This window comes from Chrysemys picta, chromosome 12 (genome assembly GCF_011386835.1).
Source record: "Chrysemys picta bellii isolate R12L10 chromosome 12, ASM1138683v2, whole genome shotgun sequence".
NCBI classification, from domain to species: domain Eukaryota; kingdom Metazoa; phylum Chordata; order Testudines; family Emydidae; genus Chrysemys; species Chrysemys picta.
This window is the reverse complement of record NC_088802.1, coordinates 2,515,315-2,538,623: the sequence shown is the minus strand read 5'-3', so window position 1 is coordinate 2,538,623 and position 23,309 is coordinate 2,515,315. Positions and strand designations below refer to the sequence as shown.

Sequence of the window (23,309 nt, the reverse complement as noted above, 5' to 3'; positions counted from 1 at the left end):
TAACTTCAACTACAAAATTGATACACACATACAGACGGCATAATCATAACCAGCAAACCATAACCTTGTCTTAGACACCTCATTTGACCCCCTTTATACAAGATTTGGTGCCACTACAGGACTTTGGTTGCAACCATGTTCTATATGGTCCCATATTATGTCAATAACATCACGGGGGGGGAATGCTGGCAGCGCAGGGCTGGGTTTGGGGGCGCAGGTGGGAGGGAAGTGCAGGGGTTGTGGTGAAGGCATCCCTTTGCAGAGGTTAGGAGTGAAGGTGGCACAATTAAACTGTTTCTAATAAAGTGCACATGGCAAGTTTTCCAATACTGTCAGCTTGTGTTCATGTTGCTAAGAGGAAGTCAGACATTGGGGCACTAGTTTAATAAAACTGCCTAGGGCCCCATAAACCCTAAATACAGTCCTGCCCCCACCCCACTCCCTGCGGCCGCAGTCTGCCGGCCGCTGTGTTCCTAGTGCAGGGCACAACTGGAGCATTCCCATGGTTTGCTCTTTGTTCCCCAAAGGGAGCAGCACACTCAGCTGTCAGATATGTCCCGAGCTTTGAAAGGGGAGGGGCACACACCTGCCGGGCAGCGGAGATCAAAACAGTGAGCAGAGCGATCAGGACAGGCATTGTGGGATACGGGCAGAAGCCAGTTCTGTCTACAAAACAAACAGCCGTGGCTACACTGACACTTTGTCCTTTTACTTTGCCGCAAAAGGCTTTATGCCTCTCGTGGGTGGTTTTGTTTTGTCGGCAAAACAGCAGAGTTTGTGCCCCTCCCCGGTTCTGTAGGCAAAAGGCAGCTTCTGATGACAAAACTTTCCAGTGTAAACAAAGCCTAAGTACAGGAGACAGACAGACGAAAATGATAAAATCAACATTTGCGTATTGGAACTATTAACACTCCTGTGAGGCTGTGACCTGAGATAGCACCACACTTGCAAGAGAAAATCAGATTCTAAACACCAGTTAGTACTCTTGAAAATCTATTGGAAAATCTTCTGTCTACAGAATACAGAGTCCGCTTTCGATAAAATGTCAGAAGTTAAATTCTATGGGGTTGCAGCAACGTGCTTCCATGTGCCTACATATAAAATGTCCCAGAACTCAGTGGTTCTCAACCTATGGTCCGCGGACCCTGAAAACTGACTGAACAGAATTCAGCTATCTATGCAGACAATAGATTTCCACACCTCCGTTCCAAAATGTTTTAGGGGTCCGCAAATGAAAACAAGTTGAGAACCACGGCCATAATTCACTCCATGTTCCTGTCCTTGACCTGTGCTTTCTCTGTTCATATCTCCTCATTTCAGAAACAGCTAGAAACTGAAAGGCAAAAGGCTGTCTGAATTTCAGCAGCTGCACCAGTTTCTGGAGGAACAAGAGCGACTTCTCCTGGCCCAGTTGGAAGAGCTGAATAAGGAAATTGAAAAGGGGAGGGCTGAGTATGTTGCCAAATAACCTGAGGAAATATCTTCTTTCAGTCACCTGATCAGTGGGATGGAGCAGAAGTGCCAGCAACTAGCGAGTGAATTCCTGCAGGTGAGATGCTGTTAGAAACTCCCTTGAATCTTTCTCAGGGAAAGAAAATCTCCTAAACCTTCATTTTTGGAGGGTAGGAGTAAGGTCAGAACATATAGTATTGCTACAATATACATTATTTTTCCTTAAGGGCTTGCTAAAATGCCTATTAAATTCAATGGAAATATATTTCTGGAGTACAGTGGGCACTGTATCGAGCCCTAAATGAAAAAAAAAATGCTTCTTTTGAATTCTAGTTGGAGAAGACTCCTATAAAAATGGCAGACTTCAAACTCTCTTCACCCGGTCTCCTAATGCAAGAATAAACAGACATTTAATAAAACTAGAAGGTGGGAAATTCAAAACTGATCCAAAGAAAGGCTTTGCTCTGAGGCTGTGGTGATTGTGTCTGCCAGAACTGAAGTTAGCTAGGCAAGGCGTTCATTACTGATGGTAGCCTGAAAGTGTAAGTAGTCGTTAGAATTCCAAAAGCCTTCTAATGATTCAAATGTTCAAAAAATGCCTCAAACTAGCAAAAAATAGAAAACAGGCAAGAAATAAAACGTAGCATTCTGGACTTCTCCAGCTGATATCTAGGGTCAGATTCTCAGTTGCAACCAGTATCTGCTCCGGGCAGCATTCTTCACTCCTCAGGTGCCCTACACGGAGACTGAATTTCCTTTTATTTTTCTCCTCTAGGACATCAAAGGCACCTTGAGCAGGTACGTGGCTCCTTCTCACTCTCCCTTTCACTCCCCAATGCAGGGAAGGGATTTTGGACATGAGACCTGGCTCCTCATGGTCCAGCAGTGCAGAGTGTGGGGCTGGTTCCCAATCTCCCTCTGTTAAATCTGATCTTGGGGCTGTTGTTATTTTGACTAGACACCAGAATAGAGCAGCCTGAGAAAAGAGTGATTGACCTACAGACGGGGTATTGATTTGTAGTGTAGCTGGTGGAATGGAGACCTCAGGAGATTGGGGATGGAGAATGGGTCTCTCATTTCTAGGTCATAGACTCCAAACTCCACCTAGGTTGGTAGGGATGGAAAGTCAGGGCCATCTGATGACTATTCAATGAGCTGTTTGTTAATTGTTTCTTATTATGCAGTGAGCTCTGTCAGTGTGCTGGGCGTGGCAAGAGATATGATGGAAGAGACAGGCTCCTAGCATGCTATTCTTTCCCTGGGTTCCCTCTTTCCCTTTCGAATGCACCGAGGGTGGTTGAAGACTTCCTCACTGCAGCCATTTTCTGTTGCCAGCTTCCTGGCTTTATACTAACCAAGGCACCACCTGCTCAGCTGAGCTTCATCTCCCAATCAGTGGTTGCATCTCCGGCCTAACTCCCTCATGTGTGGCCCGTCTCACCAATCTCCTCTTTCTCAGCTTCCTTCACTCTTTTGGGGCTGGTGTGGAGTGGACACCCCACCTCAGATGTATTAACAGGAGTGTTATGTGCAAGGCACAGTAAGTAGTTATTCTTCGAGTGATGTCCCTGTGGGTGCTCCACTGCCGGTCTTGGTGCATCCCGGCACCATCAAGTGGAGATTTAGGGTAGCAGTGTCCATGGGGATCTCACGAGGGCAGTAGATGTCTCATTGGCGCCTCATCTAGTGTGTGCATGATCAGACCCCTCCTCTTCCTTCTCAACCGTCCTCGGCCCGAAACTGAGCTCTGGGGCAGTGTTCACCGTTCTTCGCAAAAAAACCCTACAAACAGCATTAGGTAGACTGTTAGAAAGTTTTTAATAATAGTTTTGCTTAGATAAGTAGTAAAAAAAATTTTTTTAAGCTTTTCTCCTGGTTTCCCCTTCCCCATAGTTTCCTCACAGTGGGGAACGTTCAACCATTGTATCATGCCTGGCTCCCCAGGCTTTAAAGGATGCAGTTCATGCTGCAAAGCGATGCCAGTTTCTTATGTATACTCGTTGTGTGTCCAATGTCTCGGTGAGGGCCACATCCCACAAAAGTATGCCCACTGTAGTAATTTAAAAGCCAGAGCCCAGTGAGACCGGGATTTCCACTTGAAACTAATCTTAATGGAGAATCTCTCCAACCCGAGAAAGAACAATGGCCCTTCTCCTCGCTGGGCACCCCCATTTCATCAAAAGAAGACATGCCATCCTCTGAAAGATTAAGGAAGAGAATACTGACATCGCTGCAGAGAGCACCACAGAAAAAAGGATGGTCTCCTGCCCGGTCGCTACCCCCGACAACCAGATGGGTGAGCACGTGTGATGCTCTGGGCAGCTCGAGCACTATCTGCACCGGGATCTGAGCCAAGCCCCACCATAAGGAGATGGAGTTGAGGCATAAAAATAAACATGCTTCCTCCACTGCACCAACCAACTGAAAGGCAACTAGTGAAAAGCTGAGAAAAGGAAATACTTTTTTTTTTTTTTACACAATTCATTATTAACCTGCAGAAATCACTGCCAGATGATAATCATAGATTCATATAGCTTAGGCCAGAAAGGATGATAAGATCATCACATTTGACCTCCGGTATATCACAGGCCCTTAAATTTCACCCATTTATTTCTGTAACTTATATTGAAGTAAAGCTTAAGTTGTATTTAACTAAATCATCTCCCAGAAAAGCAGTGAGTCTGGATTTGAAGACATCAAGAGATGGAGAATCCACCACTTCCCTTGGGAGTTTCTTCCGATGGTTAATCTACCCGCACTGTTAACAATGTCTGTCTGATTTCCCATTGGAATTTCTCTGGCTTCAGCTTCCAGCAATTGGTCCTTGTTGTGCCTTTGTTTGCTAAACTGAGGAGCCCCTTAGTACCAAGTCTGTTCTCCCCATGATGGTATTTATACCCCACACTCAGGTGCCAGGGTTCTCTCCAAGTAAGGCATTCTCTACCAGGCCTGTTTGTCACTTGGAATAGCTTTGCTGATCAGGACTTGGCAGAAGTTAGATGGAGGCTAAGAAGCCCGTCTGTGCCTCATGCAAAGCCCTTGGAACAAGATATCCAAATGTTTTCATGCTGCAGTTGGTGAGAATCAGGCAGTGACTCCGGCCCCCATTGTTCCACCCACCAGTTTTCCCTCTTCCTCGGTCGCCGACCACGTGTCTATCCTCCGCTGAGCTTTGGAAACACGGCTGGGAAGACGATATTTAGAAATTATTGTATCAACCATAGAGGGCAAACATTGAGCAGAAAAAAATATGGTCACTGCTCCAGTCATTGGGTTGGAGGGGAAGGAGCGTGACTCCCCTTCTAAAGGCTGGAATACCACTGGCAACCCACAACACTTTGTAAATTTTCCCAGAACCACCTGCTGCAGAGAGCTGTGCCATGAGCTAGGCTGTAGGTACCTCTGGAGCAGGGCCGGTGCAAGGATATTTTGCGCCCTAGGCGGAACTTCCACCTTGCGCCCCTCCCCCCAGAGCATCGCTTATTATAAGCTTTCAGAAATGAATACAGTGAAGTCACAGCTTAGGTTCTAAGGTCAGCGTGTAAGAGGAAAATCACATATAGTGAAAATTACCATAAGCTACAGTACACACTGTATACACTAGAACAGGGGTCCTCAACCTACGGCACGCGTGCCAAAGGTGGCACACGAGCCAATTTTTTTTGAATGGCGGGCTGCGGGTTCCGGCCGACGCTGAGCCCACTGCTGGCCTGGGGTTCCATTCACTCAGCCGGCAGCGGGCTGAGTTGGCCGGCGGCCGGGACCCTGGCTGCCAGGAGCTGGCGGTCGGAATCCGAGCTGCTGGTCTGGGGTTCCGACCGCCGGCTCCTGCCATCCGGGGTCCTGGCCGCCGGCTCCACTCAGCCCGCTCAGTCCGCTGCCAGCCGGGGTCCCAGCCGCCGGCTCCGCTCAACCTCCTGCCGGCCTGGGTGAACGGAACCCCAGGCCGGCGGATGGAACCCTGGGTGAACGGAACCCCAGGCCGGCGGATGGAACCCTGGGTGAACGGAACCCCAGGCCGGCGGATGGAACCCTGGGTGAACGGAACCCCAGATGGTTCACCCAGGCCGGCCGGAGGCTGAGTGCAGGCTCTGTCTGGGACCCCGGCTGGCAGGAGCCGGTGGACAGAACCCCAGACCGGCAGCGGGCTCAGCGGCAGCCGGGACCCGCAGCCTGCCATTAAAAAGAAATCGTTCTAGTGTATACTGTGTGTACTGTACTTCAGGGTAATTTTCTCTATATGTGATTTTCCTCTTACGTGCTGACCTTAGAACCTAACCCCCGCATAAGATGTGACTCCACTGTAGTGTAAAAAAAATTGGGGGGACACCGCTTTTTGGCACCCCCAAATCGTGGTGCCCTAGGCGGCTGCCTAGTTCGCCTAGCGGTTACACCGGCCCTGCTCTGGAGTCCCACAACACAGTGACCCAGCGATGGCGGGAAGAAACGCTGTATGGAGCTGGGGGTGGGTGTGGCAGGTGCTGTTTTTCAATCAGCTGTTCTGCAGAGCGGCCGTGCTGCACCATTGCAGGGACCAACAGCGTCAGGTGCTGCCACTCCACAGTCTGTCACGGTGCTTCCTCCAGGTGCTAACTCAGACCAAAAGGAATTTGCAGCCTCCCAAGAGTAACGTGAGGCAATGTATACGTAGGAAACGCCCGTTTTGTGTGAAAGTTCAGAATCAGCCCATTTCTGAGAACAATAAAAGGATATTAAATTCCTCTCTTCTCTGCAGAACCAGCCATGGCTGCTGCGAATCCAGCACAACTGCTCCTAGCTGAACTGACTTGTTCGGTGTGTCTGGATTATTTTGAAGATCCAGTGTCTCTAGATTGTGGGCACCACTTCTGCCAGGCCTGCATCACTCAGTGCTGGGAGGAACTGAGTACAAACTTCCACTGTCCTGAGTGCAGAGAAATCTTCTCCCAGAGAAACTTCAAAGCAAACAGACAGCTCAGGAATATTGTAGAAGCTGCCAGAAAACTTACACTGGAGTTAACAAAAGAACCAGAAGTTGGGACAGTGTGTGAAAAACACCAGAGGTCTTTACATGACTTCTGCCAAGAGGATCAAACACTCATTTGTTTGGTTTGCCACCTGTCCCGAGATCACAGAGAACACACTGTGGTTCCCGTAGAGGAGGCTGCCGAGGATTACAAGGTAAGAAATCACGGGACGGTGTAAAAGCTGGAATGGCCAGGAACGGCATTTTAATAAAAGAAATTATGGCAAAAACCAGCAAGTACGGTTAGACCCCCTTACGAACAATACTTTAGCAATGAGAACAGACTTATAACACACTGTTATTAACCTGTTCTGGCCCCAAACCATTTTTATCACCAATAAGGACCCAGAAAAGTCAGTTCTGAATTGCCCAGGGGTGGAAATGTATAACCTATAGCCCAGTACTATTACAGTGGGACTGCTGCTGACCTGGGACACACATTCTGCTAGACATGGAAAAAAAAAACATCTTGTGTGCATGTGTTGTGCTCTTGTCATGAATCAGCGCAGTCACAAGAATTGTGGATTTTCCTGAAAAAAGGCACATGAATGGGGAGAGGAAAAGTCTCCTGGCTGAAATGTGGCATATGAACAAGTGTAGTTGGCTTCAATATTGTCACCTCTTAAAAAAAATACCAATAACTTCTGGAAGATCCCAACTTGCAGAGATTTCAGGGACCCGGCAGTACTGACACACAAACCCTTCCAGGGGACAGTGAAGGTCATACACATCACTAAGCATTGGGACTGATTCTGCTTTTCTGTTTTTCATACAGTATTTTTTATTTCTTGTGTAGTTTTAAGAAGAGTCACTCTCATACATGCAGCTGTGACATTAGAGTCTGTTATTTTTCACTGGTAATTTTTAAATAGGCCTAAATGTTTCTGCTCCACAACTTTTGACAGTACAGATGGCAATGTACGACCATGAGATCTCAAGGGATATTTTCTCCTATTCCTATAGGGCACACATGGGTCAGGTGTTTCATCTTGTCCCAAATAGTGAACAATCATTTTGTCCACATTTCCATCAGGAACTTCATATCCGTATCTGTGACACAAAACCTCATCTGTATGGATCAGTCTTCGGAAATATCTCTTCCTTACCAGAGGCTCCCCCCATTGGGATGTCTTCCTCTGTGGATCCATTTGTACTGATCACACCTCCAGTCATCTTTTTTGTCCTTTTGCCCTTCATAGCTGTATGCAAGCCGCTGTCCATATTTTTGGCTTAGAAGCTGGAAGAGTCGATATTTTCTCTTTTATACGATTTCTTAAAATGTCAAGTGCATCTTGCAGTGAAAGTGTCCCAATTTATACATAGAAACTAAACCACACACACTGGAGGAAAAAAGACTAACTGGTCTATTTGATTCTATTTGTGCACCTGTGAACTTTACGTTTTGTTAAAAAAAGCTTTGCACAAATCAGATTAGAGTTAAGGGTGAGTCACACACCGACTGGACAATTGTCGAGAGGCAATGGATGATAGAGTGGGATGATTAAAGTAGAATACTGTATTGCATTTAAGCAACACACACTCCCAGCTCAGTGACCTAGGAGGCTAGTGGCCTATTCTGAGCCTACTTATGTGCCATGCAACTGTACACACATGGGATTTCCACACCCTCTAAGCAGCTCTGTGCATTCTCGACACCGACTGAGAGCTATGTGCTGGGGGAAGGTCAAGGTTCCAAACTGCAGAGGCGCAGAGGTGAAAACAGGTGTTCCCACAGGTACATGCATTGTGAAGCAGCAAGAAAGCAAGTAGTCGCCCCCATGGAATACCCACCCTGTCCCCCTCACTGCCTGCTCCCTGGCCCCATTTCTGTGGTAACGTCTCAGCTGGTCTATGAGCGAGCACTGAAAGTGCTCAGTGAGGGAAGAGTGAGATCGGAGGAAGGAAATGGACTTGCAGGGGGCAGAGAGACAAGGTGGGGGAGGTGATATCTTTGATTGGACCAACTTCTGTTGGTGAGACAAGCCTTTGAGCCTACACAGACAGAGGTACACAGAGAGAGGCAGCAAATCAGCTGCAAAGCAAAAGGGAGCAAGAGAGACTCAGACTTTTTAACCAGAGCCAGGCAGTAGGAGGCAAACAACTCATTGTCACCCTCTGGTCCCCTTTGGAACCAAGTGTTCTGGGTGGGTTTAGTAATAAAGCGAATTATCCCCCGAAAACCCGGGTTAAAGGTCGGTTCAGACGAGTTTCTCATTAGCATTGTATCAGTCTCCCCTGTATGTGCTGTATGTAAAACTGGTCCCCTGAGCCACTTCAGAACTGACGGTTCAGGCTCCTCCTTGGTTTTAAAGTGGTTCTGGGCTGGAATGGGTTAATGACAGTCGGCTGTGAATCAGTTCTCATGACTACAATAACGCTCCCAACGTTGTCTGACTGTTTCCTCTGAGGTGTTTTAAATCCGTTTTATTTATTAAAATACTGTTCCAGCCATTGCCCTTTATTTTGGTCCCGTGAGCCGCTTCGGAGCTGAGTCTGCGGGTGGTTTATGAATAAAGCTGTTTGTTGAACAGGTGGGTTGTCAGCGGTGTTCTGTAGTACAGCATTATTCTCAGTTGTATTGTGAGTATCATTTCTGTCCCCTCTGCTGCCTCCGAACTGAGTGTTCTGGGCGGATTTACTGATACAGCCATTTACTGCCTGAACCCATCACTTGCAGGTGGGTTTGGAAGAGGTTTTCTGTATTATTGCATTATTCTCAGTGAGTTGTATTACGTGTATCACTTTGGTCCCCGAGCGCTTTTGGGACCGTGTGTTCCAAGTCCTTTTTTGTGTTCAAATAAAAGGTTCTGAGTTAGAAAGGGTTAATAACATGTGTAATTAGTCAGTTCTCATTGATAAAATATTGCTCTGAAGTGTCGGTAACAGTCTCCACTGGTTTTTCAACAATTGTATTTATTAAGATGTGTTTCTGGCATATTTTTGTTCCCTGTGTCTCTTTGGAACCGAGTGTTCTGGGCAGTTTTATTTATGAAGCTAGTTGGAGCTTGGAAGGGGCCCCTAAAGGTGGCTTCAGCAAAGGTTTTCTGTAGTGTTGTTCTCAGTTAGTTGTATTACGTGACAGTTTTAGTAAGGCATGCAACAACTCCTTGGCATGCCTTAGGCAGTCCAAAATGTTGTCCTCCATGTGCTGTAAACATGATCTCGCATGCAGTGTGTGCGAGGTCCTGCTGTGCGGAGGACACCGTTTTGTTCTACATCGGGGCCGGAGAGAATCATCCCGCATGTTGGATCCAGCCTATAGGCTGCCAGTTTGACAATACACAGGCGGTCGGGCATGCAATGCAGGCTTGCGTTTATAGATGGCACATCACTGTATGTGTATCATTTTGCTCCCGGCACCTGACAACTGTCCATGAAGGGATCTTTACATTCGCTCTGCTGTTACAGATGGGGGAAACTGAGGCACAAAGTGATTTGGACTTATCCAGGGTCATACGGGGAGGCTGTGGTGGAGCTGGGAATTGAGGCCAGATCTCCTGAGTTGGAGCCCAGTGTTCTGTCATTGGCAAAGCTTCGTGCATCTATTCCAGGGGTAACCAGGGAGGACTTAAACAGCAGCTGCTACAGCTAAACATTTTCAGATCTGCAGGACACTTACACCCAAGTGTTTTAAAAGAATTGGCCAAGGAACTCATTGAGTCATTAATGTTGATATTCAGAGTTTTTTAAAACACTGAGAAAGTTCCAGGGGACTGGGCAAAATGCGACCGTTGTGCCAGTATTTTAAAATGAGAAATGAAATGACTTGGGTAACTATAGACTGTTTAGCCTGACATCAGTCCTGGGCAAGTCACTGCAAGGCTGAGATGAGATACAATCAGTAAAGAATTAAAAAGGGGTAGCGTAATTAACGCCAATCTACACGGTTTCATAGGAAATCGTTCATGTCAAACAAAATTGGCATCGTTTTTTGATGAGCTCACCTCTTTGGTTGCCAAAGGTAATTATAAAAAGAAGAACAGGAGGACTTGTGGCACCTTAGAGACTAACAAATTTATTAGAGCATAAGCTTTCGTGGACTACAGCCCACTTCTTCGGATGCATCTTGGGCTGTAGTCCACGAAAGCTTATGCTCTAATAAATTTGTTAGTCTCTAAGGTGCCACAAGTCCTCCTGTTCTTCTTTTTGCGGATACAGACTAACACGGCTGCTACTCTGAAAGGTAATTATGTTGAGATAAGCAACAGAGGGTCCTGTGGCACCTTTGAGACTAACAGAAGTTAGTAACAGAAGGGTACTTCTGTTAGTCTCAAAGGTGCCACAGGACCCTCTGTTGCTTTTTACAGATTCAGACTAACACGGCTACCCCTCTGATATGTTGAGATAATATCTTTAGAGGTAAGGAAGGCATGTGACTTGGCCCTGCATGACATTCTGATGAAAACATAAGCAATGTAGCAGATTAGAAATAAGGTGCAAAGTTTTAATAGTGAGGGGAATTAACTGGCCGAGGGACATGGTGGATTCTCCATCACTGAGCCCTGATCTACACTGGGGGGAGATCAATCTAAGATACGCAACTTCAACTACGGGAATAGCGTCGCTGAAGTCGACGTATCTTAGATCGACTTACCTCATGTCCTCACGGCGCGGGATAGACTGCCGCCGCTCCCCCATCGACTCCGCTTCCACTTCTCGGCAGTGGTGGTGTTCCAGAGTTGACGGCAGAGCGATCGGGGATCGATTTATCGCATCTACACTAGGCGCGATAAATCGATCCCTGATAGATCAATCACTACACGCCGATCTGGCATGTAGTGAAGACCTGCCCTGAGTGTCTTTACGTCAGGATTGGATGGGTCTTTCAAAGCGATCTGTCAAAAGTCATGGGGGTTGATCCAGGAAACAGGAGGTGCGGTTTTGTGGCCTGAAACAATTGGGAATCTATAAACCCAGGGCCCTGACTGTCCAGCCCCAGTCACAACCAACAAGCCCACGGAAATTCACTCTCTACACACACCCCAGGCCTTTTTACCAGGTTAGCCCTATAGCGAAGGTGGGGTCCACAGAGTTACCTGCTAACCTGAGCCAGCGGAACTAGCACTGAATGGATTTCTGCAAACAGCAACTGATTATTCCGTAATTGCTGGGTCGGCACCTTCATCCCATCTCCATCCGCTTGTCCTCAGTGAGCAGAGATACAGCTCACCCTCAGCCGGCCCGCACTCTGGCGCTCTCGTAAGGAGCCCGCTCCTTCATTTCAACACAGAACAGAACAAATTGAAAATTCTTCTTTTGATTCCTTCTGAAATTTCCCACCAAAACCCCACCGTTCCTGACAAATGCATTTCTCACCAAAAGCAGCCTTTCCTGCCCCCAAAGTGACCTTCCTCTCCAAACCCAACATTTCCCTCCAAAAAAGTATATTTCTTGCCAAAAATGTGGTTGCAAAAAAAGTTGGTTTGCACCAAACCCCCGTTTTTCAGTAGGAAACAATTTTCTACACTCTGAGTCCTACTGGCGCCCCCCCCCCCCCCCCAAGTCTGGCAGCCACCTCACTTCACCTCATGGTAAGGCCAGCCCTGCACCAAAGCCCCATTTTTCAGTGGGAAATCTTGTTGCTCTGAAGATGTCGGCTGGCTCCAGTTCATTGGAGATGGGAAGCTGAGGCAATAGAGAGAAAGAAGCGATTCTCCAGGTTCACGCAAGGTCTGAAAACCAGCCGGTTTGAGGCTACGTTTGAATTGTTCCATCTGAGGGATGAATTTTAGGACTCTCGCACTTCCTTGACATTTGTCTAGCAGAGTTTGGGGGGTTGGTTCCTTTTCTCACTCCAGCTCCCAGCACATAAACCAGGCCCACATGCCACACAGGACCCCCCCCAAGCAGCTCAACCAATCTCAGGCCACACCTACCACCCCTCAGGGCGTGGCCAACCACCCCTACTACGTTGACGGCAGTGTTTCTGAGGGCAGGGCCATGTTACGTAGACTGTAAACGCGCCGGGGACGCGGCCCGTCTTTTTGTTCTGTGTTTGTGTAGTGCCCGGCTTGCATGGGGGCCTGGTCCATGACTGGGGCTTCTAGGCACTTCAGTAATACAAATAAATAAAATAATAATAATAATAATTAATAATGTTATGTAGTCCTGGCCTCTAACCCCAGCTCTGGGAGGGAAGTGGGATCTAGAAGTGGGATCTAGTGGGTTAGAGAAGGGGGGGCTGGGAGCCAGGACTCCTGGGTTCTAACCCCAGCTGTGGGAAGGGAGTCTGTCTGATAGGTTAGTGTGGGTGCAGGGACTAGGAGCCAGTGGGTCAGGCCTCAGGGCTTCAGCCATTTCTAACTATTAGAGATCAGGATGAGATCTGATGGAGCAGGTTGGATTCTGGGTTGCTGAGTCCTACCCCCAGCTCTGGGAGGGAAGTGGGGTCTGGTGGGGAAAAGCTGGGAGCCAGGACTCCTGGGTTCTCCCCTCAGTTCTGCCACTGAATTCTTGTGTGCCCATGGCTAATGTGCGAACAGCCCGGGGCCCCAGTCTGCATGCGGGGCAGCATCCCCTTTATGCCCTTCTTCTCACTGGGTCCCTTCTGATCCTGCCACTGGCCCACCTGCCAAGTATTCCCCATTTAGTAGTTTTGCATTTGAGTTTTCCTTCCTAACCAAGAGCTGAGGAGATGAGTAGAAGTAAAACCCAATTTTCTGTCAATGGACATCTTTTGACAAGCCCTAAATGTGACCTGTGTGAATGGCTCCATCCTTTCTGCATCTATCTTGGCTGCCATTTCCAAGACCTCCCTCTACGCTGCTCGGAGAGTAGCCCAGGAGCTGCAAGAAGCCACCGGACTCTATGAAACCAAGGTCTGCGAATGCAAATGGAAATTTGCACGTGCACCAAGCAGGAGGAAGAAATCGAGGAGGAGATCAAGGCCAATGGAGGGAGAATTAAAGAGACTGATGAGAACCCAGCAGAGCTTTCAGCATGGCTGGCGAAGATGAAGGAACAGCAGAACGAGCGGAGGAGACATGTCCGCCTCTTGGCCCTGCAGGCCGGGAAGGTGACGGGGAAAACTCTGCCTATGGGACTTCCTGGGTCCTTTTGGAAATAATTGTGAAGTTGTGACTGGGAAACGGGAGCCAGGAGTTGTGGCACTTCCTGGTTGGAGAGGAAACAAGGGTCCATGTTGGGAAGCTAACTGATACCGTTCGGTTTAGGGCCGTCCACAAGGCCAAAACAAGGATTTTCAGAGTTGAGTTGGGCCCAGTGCAGAAGGAAACGTGACATGTCAGTTGGCCACGTTCTGGTCTCACCCCTCTGTAAAATCAAGCCGGAGGTTTATTGCTTCTTCCATGGAAATCGGCAGTGTTTGATGTTCATGGGAACTCACTACCATGTTTACAAAGCTCTGAAACACGTGAACCGGGCACTCCTGGAGGTGTGTTAATTTCTTCCCAGGAACCAAGATGAACGGATCCATGGTTAATGATTGCTAAGCCTTTTGGTCCTTGGACAAAGCGCTAAGCAAGATAAACTGGTTACAGTGAGTGAAAGTGAGAGTCAGGACACCGGAGTTCTGTTCCCAGCTCTGGGGAAAGAGTGGGGTCCAGCAGGTTAGATCAGGGAAATCTATTAAAATGGGAGGCTTTATCCTAGAAAGCAGTGATGCTCTAAGGGACTTTGGGGCCATGGAAGCCAACCGAGCATGAATTCCCAAAGCAGTGCTGTGGCTAAGAGCACTAATGTATAAGCAGGGAATACCTGAGTAGGTGGGTGGTGTTACCTCTGTATACGACATTAGTGCGGCCGTTACTGGATACGGGTCCTGTTCTGGTGTCTACCTTTCAAAAGGGACATTTGATAAATTGGAAAGAGTTCAGAAAAGAGCCAGAAAAAGTCTGGAAAACCAGCCGTACAAAGAGACCAAAGGAGTTTAATCTCTTTAGCTCATGGAGGAGAAGGTTAATAGGTGATGGTCTATAAGTACCTACGCAGGGAGAAGATTTCTGACAGCAGAGACTCTTTAATGTATCGACAAAGGCTGAATGAGATCCAATGGTTGGAGACTGAAGCTAGACCAATTCAGCTTAGAAATAAGGCGAACATTTGCAGGGTAATTAAGAGTCAGAACAATTTCCCTAGGGAGGTGATGGATTCTCCATCACTTGGAGTCTTTAAAGCAAGATCACTTGGGTGTTTCAAAAGAGCTCTGCTCCAACTCAGTAGGAACTCCAACTCCTGGATTCTAACCCCATCTCTGGGAGGGGAGTGTGTCTAATAGGTTAGTGTGGGTGCAGGGACTAGGAGCCAACATGTCAGGCCTCAGGGCTTCAGCCATTTCTAACTATTAGAGATCGGGATGAGATCTGATGGAGCAGGTTGGATTCTGGGTTGCTGGGTCCTACTCCCAGCTCTGGGAGGGAAGTGGGGTCTGCCACTGAATTCTTGTCAGCTCTGCCACTGAATTCTTGTGTGCCCATGGCTAATGTGCGAAAAGACCAGGGCCCCAGTCTGCATGTGGGGCAGCGTCCCCCTTATGCCCTTCTTTTTGCTGGGTCATTTCTGCTCCTGCCACCGGCCCACCTGCCGTCTCCCTTTCGCTGGCAGCCTTCCGCTGAGCAGAGCGAATCATCCATAGGCCAAAATGTCTCTTCTCAGGATGCTGGGGCAGCAGGTGGGGAACTGGCCCTCGGAGCTGCCAAGGGGAGTTGAGCCCCACGGGTAGGGGGCCAATACGGGGCACAGTGGGGAGATTCCTGTCAGAGCAGCTCCTTGCTGCCAGCAGCTTCCATTTCATTGGTGACCCATTCCCCACCTGTGGGGGCAAGGCCGAGGGCTTTATGGCCACCCTGCTGCGAAATCAAGCCAGGGGTTTACAGCTTCTTCCCTGGAAACCAGCCATGTTTGATTTTCAGGGGAAATCGCAGCCGTGCTGACAAAGTGACTGAACCGGGCACTGCCCAGGAATCACCATGAATGGATCCTGGCCTTAATGATTGCTAAGCCCTCGGGACACAGAGCGCGAGGCTAGGCTAATGGGTTGCAGGGAGTGAGCCTGGGAGTCAGGACTCCTGGGTTCTGTTCCCAGCTCAGGGAAGTGACTGGGGTTCAGTGAGTTAGAGCTGTGGGGCTGGGAGCCAGGACTCCTGGGTTCTCTCCCCAGCACTAGGAAGGAAGTGGGGTCTAGTAGGTTACAGTGGGGGTGGAGGGCTAGAGGCAGGATGCTGGGGTCTTCTTGCCAGGTCTGAGAGGAGACTTAGAATCACAGAAATGCGGGTCTGGAAGGGATTCAAGGGATCATCTAGTTCAGCCCCCTGCGCTGAGGCAGGACCAAGTAAACCTAGACCATTCCTGGAAGGTGTGTGTCCAACCTGGTCTTAAAAATCTCCAGTGAGGAGGATTCCACAACCTCCCCTGGAAGCCTGTCCCAGAGCTTAACTATCCCCGAAGTTAGAAAGTCTTTTCAATATCTAATCTACTCTCCCTTGCAACAGATTGACCCCATTACTTGTCCCGGCTTCAGTGGCCATGGCAAACAGCTGATCAACATCCTCTTTATAACAGCCCTTGACATATTGGAAGACAGTTATCAGATCCCCCCTTGATCTTCTTTTCTCAACACTAAACATGCCCCTTTTTTTTAACCTTTCCTCACAGGTCGGGTTCTCTGCACCTTTGAACATTTTTGTTCCTCCCCTCTGGCCTCTCTCCAGGTTGTCCACATCTTCCCTCAAGTGCAGTGCCCAGAACTGGACACAGTACTCCAGCTGAGGCCTCACCCGTGTCGAGTTGAGGGGGACAATGACCTCCCGTGTCTCACATACAACACTGATGATATGAGCCTTTTTTGCAACTGCATCACATTGTTAATTCACCTTCAATCTGTGACCCACTATGACACCCCCTTTCCTGTTCAGCAGTACAACCACCTAGCGAGGTATTCCCCATTTTGTAGTTGTGCATTTGAGTTTTCCTTCCTAACCGACAGCTGAGGAAATGAGTAGACGTAAAACCCAATTTTCTGTCAGTGGACATTTTTTGACAAGCCCTAAATGTGACCTGGGTGCATGACTCCATCCTTTCTGCGTGTATCTTGGCTGCCATTTCCAAGACCTCCCTCTACGCTGCTCGGAGAGTAGTCCAGGAGCTGCAAGAAGCCACCGAACTCTATGAAACCAAAGTCTGCGAATGCAAATGGAAATTTGCACGTGCACCAAGCAGGAGGAAGAAATCGAGGAGGAGATCAAGGCCAATGGAGGGAGAATTAAAGAGACTGATGAGAACCCAGCAGAGCTTTCAGCATGGCTGGCGAAGATGAAGGAACAGCAGAATGAGTGGAGGAGACATGTCCACCTCTTGGCCCTGCAGGCCAGGAAGGTGACGGGGAAGATTCTGCCTATGGGACTTCCTGGGTCCTTTTGGAAATAATTGTGAAGTTGTGACCGGAAAACGGGGGCCAGAAGTTGTGGCACTTCCTGGTTGGAGAGGAAACAAGGGTCCATGTTGGGAAGCTAACTGATACCGTTCGGTTTAGGGCCGTCCACAAGGCCAAAACAAGGATTTTCAGAGTTGAGTTGGGCCCAGTGCAGAAGGAAACGTGACATGTCAGTTGGCCACGTTCTGGTCTCACCCCTCTGTAAAATCAAGCCGGAGGTTTATTGCTTCTTCCATGGAAATCGGAGGTGTTTGACGTTCATGGGAACTCACTACCATGTTTACAAAGCTCTGAAACACGTGACCCAAGCACTCCTGGAAGTGTGTTAACTTCTTCTCAGGAACCAAGATGAATCGATCTATTGGTTAATGATTGCTAAGCCTTTTGGTCCTTGGACAAAGCACTAGGCAAGATTAACTGGTTACAGTGAGTGAAAGTGGGAGTCAGGACACCTGAGTTCTGTTCCCAGCTCTGAGGAAAGAGTGGGGTCCAGCAGGTTAGATCAGGGGAATCCATTAAGATGGGGGGCTGTATCCTGGAAAGCAGTGATGCTCTAAGGGACTTTGGGGCCATGGAAGCCAACCGAGCATGAATTCCCAAAGCAGTGCTGTGGCTAAGAGCACTAATCTATAAGCAGGGGAATACCTGAGTAGAGGGGTGGTGTTACCTTTGTATACGATATTAGTGCGGCCGTACTGGATACAGTGTCCTGTTCTGGTGTCTGCTTTCAAAAGGGACATTGGATAAATTGGAAAGAGTTCAGAAAAGGTCTGGAAAACCAGCCGTATAGAGAGAGACCAAAGGAGTTTAATCTCTTTAGCTCCTGGAGGAGAAGGTTAATAGGTGATGGTCTATAAGTACCTACGCAGGGAGAAGATTTCTGACAGCAGAGACTCTTTAATGTATCGGACAAAGGCTGAATGAGATCCAATGACTGGAGACTGAAGCTAGTCAAATTCAGTTTAGAAATAAGATGATCATTTGCAGGGTAAGAAAGAGTTGGAACAATTTCTCTAGGGAACAAAATTTTCTACACTCTGGTCCTAGTGCCACTCCCCCTCCCCCACAGTCTGGCACCTGAGGTGGCCACCTCAGTTCACCTCATGGTAAGGCCAGCCCTGACCACAAGCATGAGAATGACTGTATAGTCGTGTGGTTAGAGCACTCACCCATTTTATTATGTAGTTGATATTCTTGCAAATATAAATAAATGGGGGAAAATCCTCCAAAAACAACCAAAACTAAACCAGTTTTTCTTTTGTTAGGACCAAATAAGGAGCCGTTTGGAGATTTTGAAGAAAGAGAGAGAAGTGATTCTGTCGTTTAAATTGAGTGGGGAAAATAAAAGCCATGAACTGCTGGTAGGTGCCGTTATTACTCAGAAGCAAATGTGCACAGGGACATTATCAACACACGGCTTAGTCTGAGTGTCGTCAGAGGAATAGTGAGTAACACGTTCCCATCCGTGTAAGATGATCACTTATTTCTTCTCATTGTAAAGAAAAACTGTTCTGCTTTAGTTGAGAGTAAGCAGGAAAACGCTGCATTAAAGGAAGAGTTTTAATCATCCAAATATTGTCACTGGTAATTCGAGTGTAAGTTGTTTACTTAACAATAGTTTCTCGTTTAGTGTTTCCACTAAAGCTGGTTGAAAATTTTGTGTCGTTTCAAACTGAAATTTTCATTTTGCTTTTAGAAGGATGAAAATTTTGAAAACTTTCTCTCTCTTTTTAGTCCTTTTTTTCCTACTGAATGCACTAAAATGAATAATTTCCAGTTTTCCCCCCTTTGTTTTTCTTTTTTCTTTTTGCCACTTTTTCAAAACTGGGGGATCTTTTGAAGAGGTACAGAGAGGAAGTACTAAAAAGAAAAATGGGGGGGGGAATGAACATTATTTTGTTCCATTTTGGGGAAAGGGAGAAAGAAAAATGTGACATGTTTCAAAAGTTATTTCAACATACTTTTCAAAGAAATCAAAAGAATTTCCTTTTTGAAAACTGAGAAATGGAAAACACTTTGAAATTTCAATTATTTTTGCAAATTCCCCTAACTCTGAGTTTTTTGGCCAGCTGCACTTTCAGCAGAGATAACCACAGCTGGCCAATCCATGCAGCTTCTCTAGGAATCTGCTCCCAGAGGAGGAGGCTGGTCACTTAATGCCTAAGACAAAGCACAAAGACGTCATAGGATAGGGTTACCATCCGTCCGGGTTTCCCCAGACATGTCCGGCTTTTTCAGCGTTAAATGGCTGTCCGGGGGGAGATTTCTAATCAAGAAGAAATGTCCGGGATTTCCCCCTTCCCCTCATGCAGAGTGCGGCGCGGCTGATTGGACGCCTGGCCTGATTGAAAGCCGCTCGCAGCCACTAGGGCCTCTAGCAGCCAGAGTCCCTCCCCCTCCCCCACTCCCTCCTCCCCCACAAAGCAGCCCGCAGTGTTTGATTCCATGTGGAGCCTGCAGCTCTCCCACTGCCTGGTGAGCGGGGGCGGAGCAGGGCAGGTGGCGGGGGGGGTGTAGAGGCTGCAGGAGCAGGGCAGGCAGGGGGCGCAGAGGCTGCAGGGGTGGGGGGGTGCATGGGCTGCAGGGCGAGTGGGGAGCAGGGGGCACAGAGGCTGCAGGGGCAGGGCAGGCAGGGGCGCAGAGGCTGCAGGGTGAGTGGGGAGCAGGGGGCACAGAGGCTGCAGGGGCGGGGGGGCGCAGAGGCTGCAGGGTGAATGGGGAGCAGGGGGCACAGAGGCTGCAGGGGCAGGGCAGGCAGGGGCGCAGAGGCTGCAGGGTGAGTGGGGAGCATGGGGCACAGAGGCTGCAGGAGTGGGGGAGTGCAGAGGCTGCAGGGTGAATGGGGAGCAGGGGGCACAGAGGCTGCAGGGGTGGGGGGGTGCAGAGGCTGCAGGGCGAGTGGGGAGCAGGGGCCACAGAGGCTGCAGGGGCAGGGCAGGCAGGGGGCACAGAGGCTGCAGGGTGAGTGGGGAGCAGGGGGCACAGAGGCTGCAGGGGCAGGGCAGGCAGGGGGTGCAGAGGCTGCAGGGCGAGTGGGGAGCAGGGGGCACAGAGGCTGCAGGGGCGGGGGGGTGCAGAGGCTGCAGGGTGAGGAGGAGCAGGGCAGGCAAGGGCATAGAGGCTGCAGGGGCTGCGGGGCGAGTGGGGAGCAGGGAAGCACTTAGCAACCCCCAACCAAGATCAGAGCGGGAGGGAGGAGGGGGAATGCGGGGTGCTCAGAGGAGGGGGCAGAGTTGGGGCAGGGACTTTGGGGAAGGGGTTGGAATGGGGGCGGGGAAGGGGCGGAGTTGGGTCAGGGCCGGGCCCCCATGGAGTGTCCTCTTTTTTAAATGTTTGAATATGGTAACCCTATCATAGGAAAGACTCCTGTGCAGTTCAGTGAGCTTTGGAACAGGCCCTTAATGGTATCGCTGCTAGACATTGTCATGGAGACGATCTGGGTTCCAGATCTGGTCTGATTTCCTTGCTCCTAGGGTATCAGGGGCCAGAGAGTGCTCCAGAAACAGCATGAATTGGTGGCCTTCTGTCCAGTTCACATGCGCTCATTCCTAAGCAACCTGCAAACTCAGATTTGCATGTGCAAAAAGGGGTCTTCCCAGCAGCCCAATTTGTGCTCAAGGTCCCTGTGTGGCTTAAAATCCAAGATTTATGGTGTGCCAAATTTTATGTATCCAAAACTGTTTTCAGAACTCATGAGAGCAAATGATGGAGCTCAAATTTTAGTACTTTTTTTTAAAATGCCCTTTATGTCTCTATGTATTTTGTGGACAGATTGTGTTCCCCAGTTCAAGTCTAGTGCTTCTTAGTTTGGGTTCTGCTGTTTCCTTTCCTAAAATAATCCTTGCCAGTCCCGTTCTGAATCCCACACCTGCTGTGCTTCCTGTTATTAGAAGGATCTGGTTTTCCAGAAGCCACTGATCACAGATTATCCAAATCATGCAAGAAAAATTCATATTCTTAACACCAGTTAGGACTCTTGAAAATCTATTGGAAAATCTTCTGTCTACTGAGCATAGAGTATGTTGTCCATAAAATGTCAGAAGTTAAATTCTGTGGGGTTGCAATGACATACTGCCTCGTGCATAAAATGTCCCATGGCTTCATAACACGCTCCATATTCTTGTCCTTGACCTGTGCTTTTCCTGTTTGTATCTCATCATTTCAGAAACAGCTGGAAACTGAGAAGCAGAAGATTGTGTCTGAATTTCAGCAACTGCACCAGTTTTTGGAGGAACAAGAGCGACTCCTGCTGGCACAATTGGAAGAGCTGAATAAGGAAATTGAAAAGAGGGGGGCTGAGTATGTTGCCAAATTATCTGAGGAAATATCTTCTTTCAGTTCCCTGATCAGTGAGATGGAGCAGAAGTGCCAGCAGCCAGCGAGGGAATTCCTGCAGGTGAGACAGTGTTAGAAACACCCCAGAACCTTTCACAGGGCAAGAAAGTCTCCTAACACATCACTTTTGAAGCATAGGAACAAATGGTCAGAACATATAGTATTGCTAAAATATACATTATTTTTCTTTAAGGGCTTGATAAAATGCCAATTAAAGTCAAAGGAAATGTACTTCTTGAGTACAACGAGCATTGGATTGAGCCTAAATTGAAAAGAAATTCTTCTTTTGAATTCTAGTGGGAGAAAACTCCAAAAATGGCAAACTCTGTTCTCCCTGTCTCATAATGCAAGAACAAAGGGACATTCAATAAAATTAGAAAGTGACAATTTGAAAACTGATCCAAAGAAACACTTTTTCACACCTCGTGTAATCAGACTGCGGAACTCATTGTTACAGGATTTTGTTGAGACCAACCACTTAGCAAAACTTAAAAAGTGATTGGACATGGATCTGGATAACAAGAATATACAGAGTTATAGTTAACTATAACAAAACATTTATAAGGGGTATTAAACCTCATGGTACAGTCGCTAACTCTTAGTGAGAAGCATGAGAATGTAGGAGGCAGATTATCTTAAACATTCCTCTGAACCATCTGGCCCTGTCTACCTTTGGAGACAGAATATTGATTAGATGGACCTCTGGTCTGAGCCAGTCTGGCATCTCCTGTGTTCCAAACGCAAACATCAAAAGATCTTTAATCTTTGTCTATTTAAGGTAGACAGGGCCAGATGGTTCAGAGGAATGTTTAAGATAATCTGCCTCCTACATTCTTTATTTATAAAGAGTCAGTCTTTATTTATCGAAGTAGCTAAAATTGAAGGTAAGATTCCATTTAAACCTTGATTTTTCCACTTTTCCTACATATCACAAAAAGGGAAAATATTGGCCTCAAAATTAATACATGGGATCTGAGGCTGCGGGGATTTTGAATGCCAGAACAGAAGTTACATAGGGAAGCTGTTCATTACTTATCGTAGCCTGAAAGTGTAAGTAGTTGTTAGAATTCCAAAAGCCTTCTAATGATTTTTTTTAAATGCCTCTAATTAGCCAAAAAGGAAAAAAAGGTGAGGAATAAAACGTAGCATCCTGGACATCTCTAGCTGATATCTAAGGTCAAATTCTCAGTTCCGACCAGTATCTGCTGTGGGCAGGAGTCTTCACTCCTCAGGTTTCCTTCATTGATCCTAGCGTGTAGGATAGTGAATGGCCCAGTGTTATTCTGTACCCCACACCCATTGTTCTCACCCAGCCCCAATTTCCTGTGGGTGTCAAGAAGCTCACAGGACGGGCCTTCAGAATGTTTGTGGGCGAGTGGGGAGAGAGTTTAGAGCACGGGGGCAGCACAGCCTGGGGGCATCCCTCCCTCTGCATCCACTGGAGTCTGCAGGAGGGGATCTTCCCCACACCTGTGAGTGTTCGGAAGATCCTTGTTCAACACATCACAAGACTGAGCTCTCTGATTCCATGGGCCCGCTGGTTATCCACATGTCATTACATGAAGACCTTGTGTGACTCCTTACACAAACTTCCTAGACCGAGATCCTGCAGTCCGAGCACTTCTCCAAAAGAGCAAAGGCAGCACATGTAATGTTTTGTTTGTATAAATAAATAACAAATAATTCCTCTTTGAATCTCAAATTGTGAAGACAAAGCAAGTCCCCTCCAGAGCAGGAGGGATCCTTAGTATGAGATATGGGACTGAATTTCCTTTTATCTTTCTCCTCTAGGACATCAAAGGCACCTTGAGCAGGTAGGTGGCTCCTTCTCACTCTCCCTTTTGCTTCCCAATGCAGGGAAGGGATTTTAAACATGAGACCTGGCTCCCCATGGTCCAGCAGTGCAGAGTGTGGGGCTGGTTCCCAATCTATCTCCGTTAAATCTGATCTTGGCGCTGTTGTCATTTTGACTAGACTCCAGAATAGAGCAGCCTGAGAAAGGAGAGATTTACCTACAGACAGGGTACTGATTTGTAGTGTAGCTGGTGGAATGGGGACCTCAGGAGATTGGGGATGGAGAATGAGTTTTCATTTCTAGGTTATAGACTCCAAACTCCACCTAGGTGG

General features: G+C 47.9%; 1 protein-coding gene across 2 annotated transcripts in view; it reads left to right on the top strand.

Moving 5' to 3' along the window:
* Positions 1-368: 368 nt before the first annotated feature.
* The window catches only part of LOC122173274 (zinc finger protein RFP-like), a 90,466-nt gene continuing 67,525 nt past the window's right edge, over positions 369-23,309 (top strand). Inside the window, exons 1-6 of one of the 2 annotated variants that reach the window (XM_065564088.1) lie at positions 369-1,549; positions 2,228-2,250; positions 6,188-6,612; positions 18,113-18,208; positions 21,013-21,243; positions 22,974-22,996. In XM_065564088.1, the coding sequence (XP_065420160.1) occupies positions 6,196-6,612; positions 18,113-18,208; positions 21,013-21,243; positions 22,974-22,996 (767 nt within the window). In that variant the 5' untranslated portion in view covers positions 369-1,549; positions 2,228-2,250; positions 6,188-6,195. The remainder of the gene's footprint in view (positions 1,550-2,227; positions 2,251-6,187; positions 6,613-18,112; positions 18,209-21,012; positions 21,244-22,973; positions 22,997-23,309) is intronic. The other variant, XM_065564089.1, reaches the window with a different exon arrangement.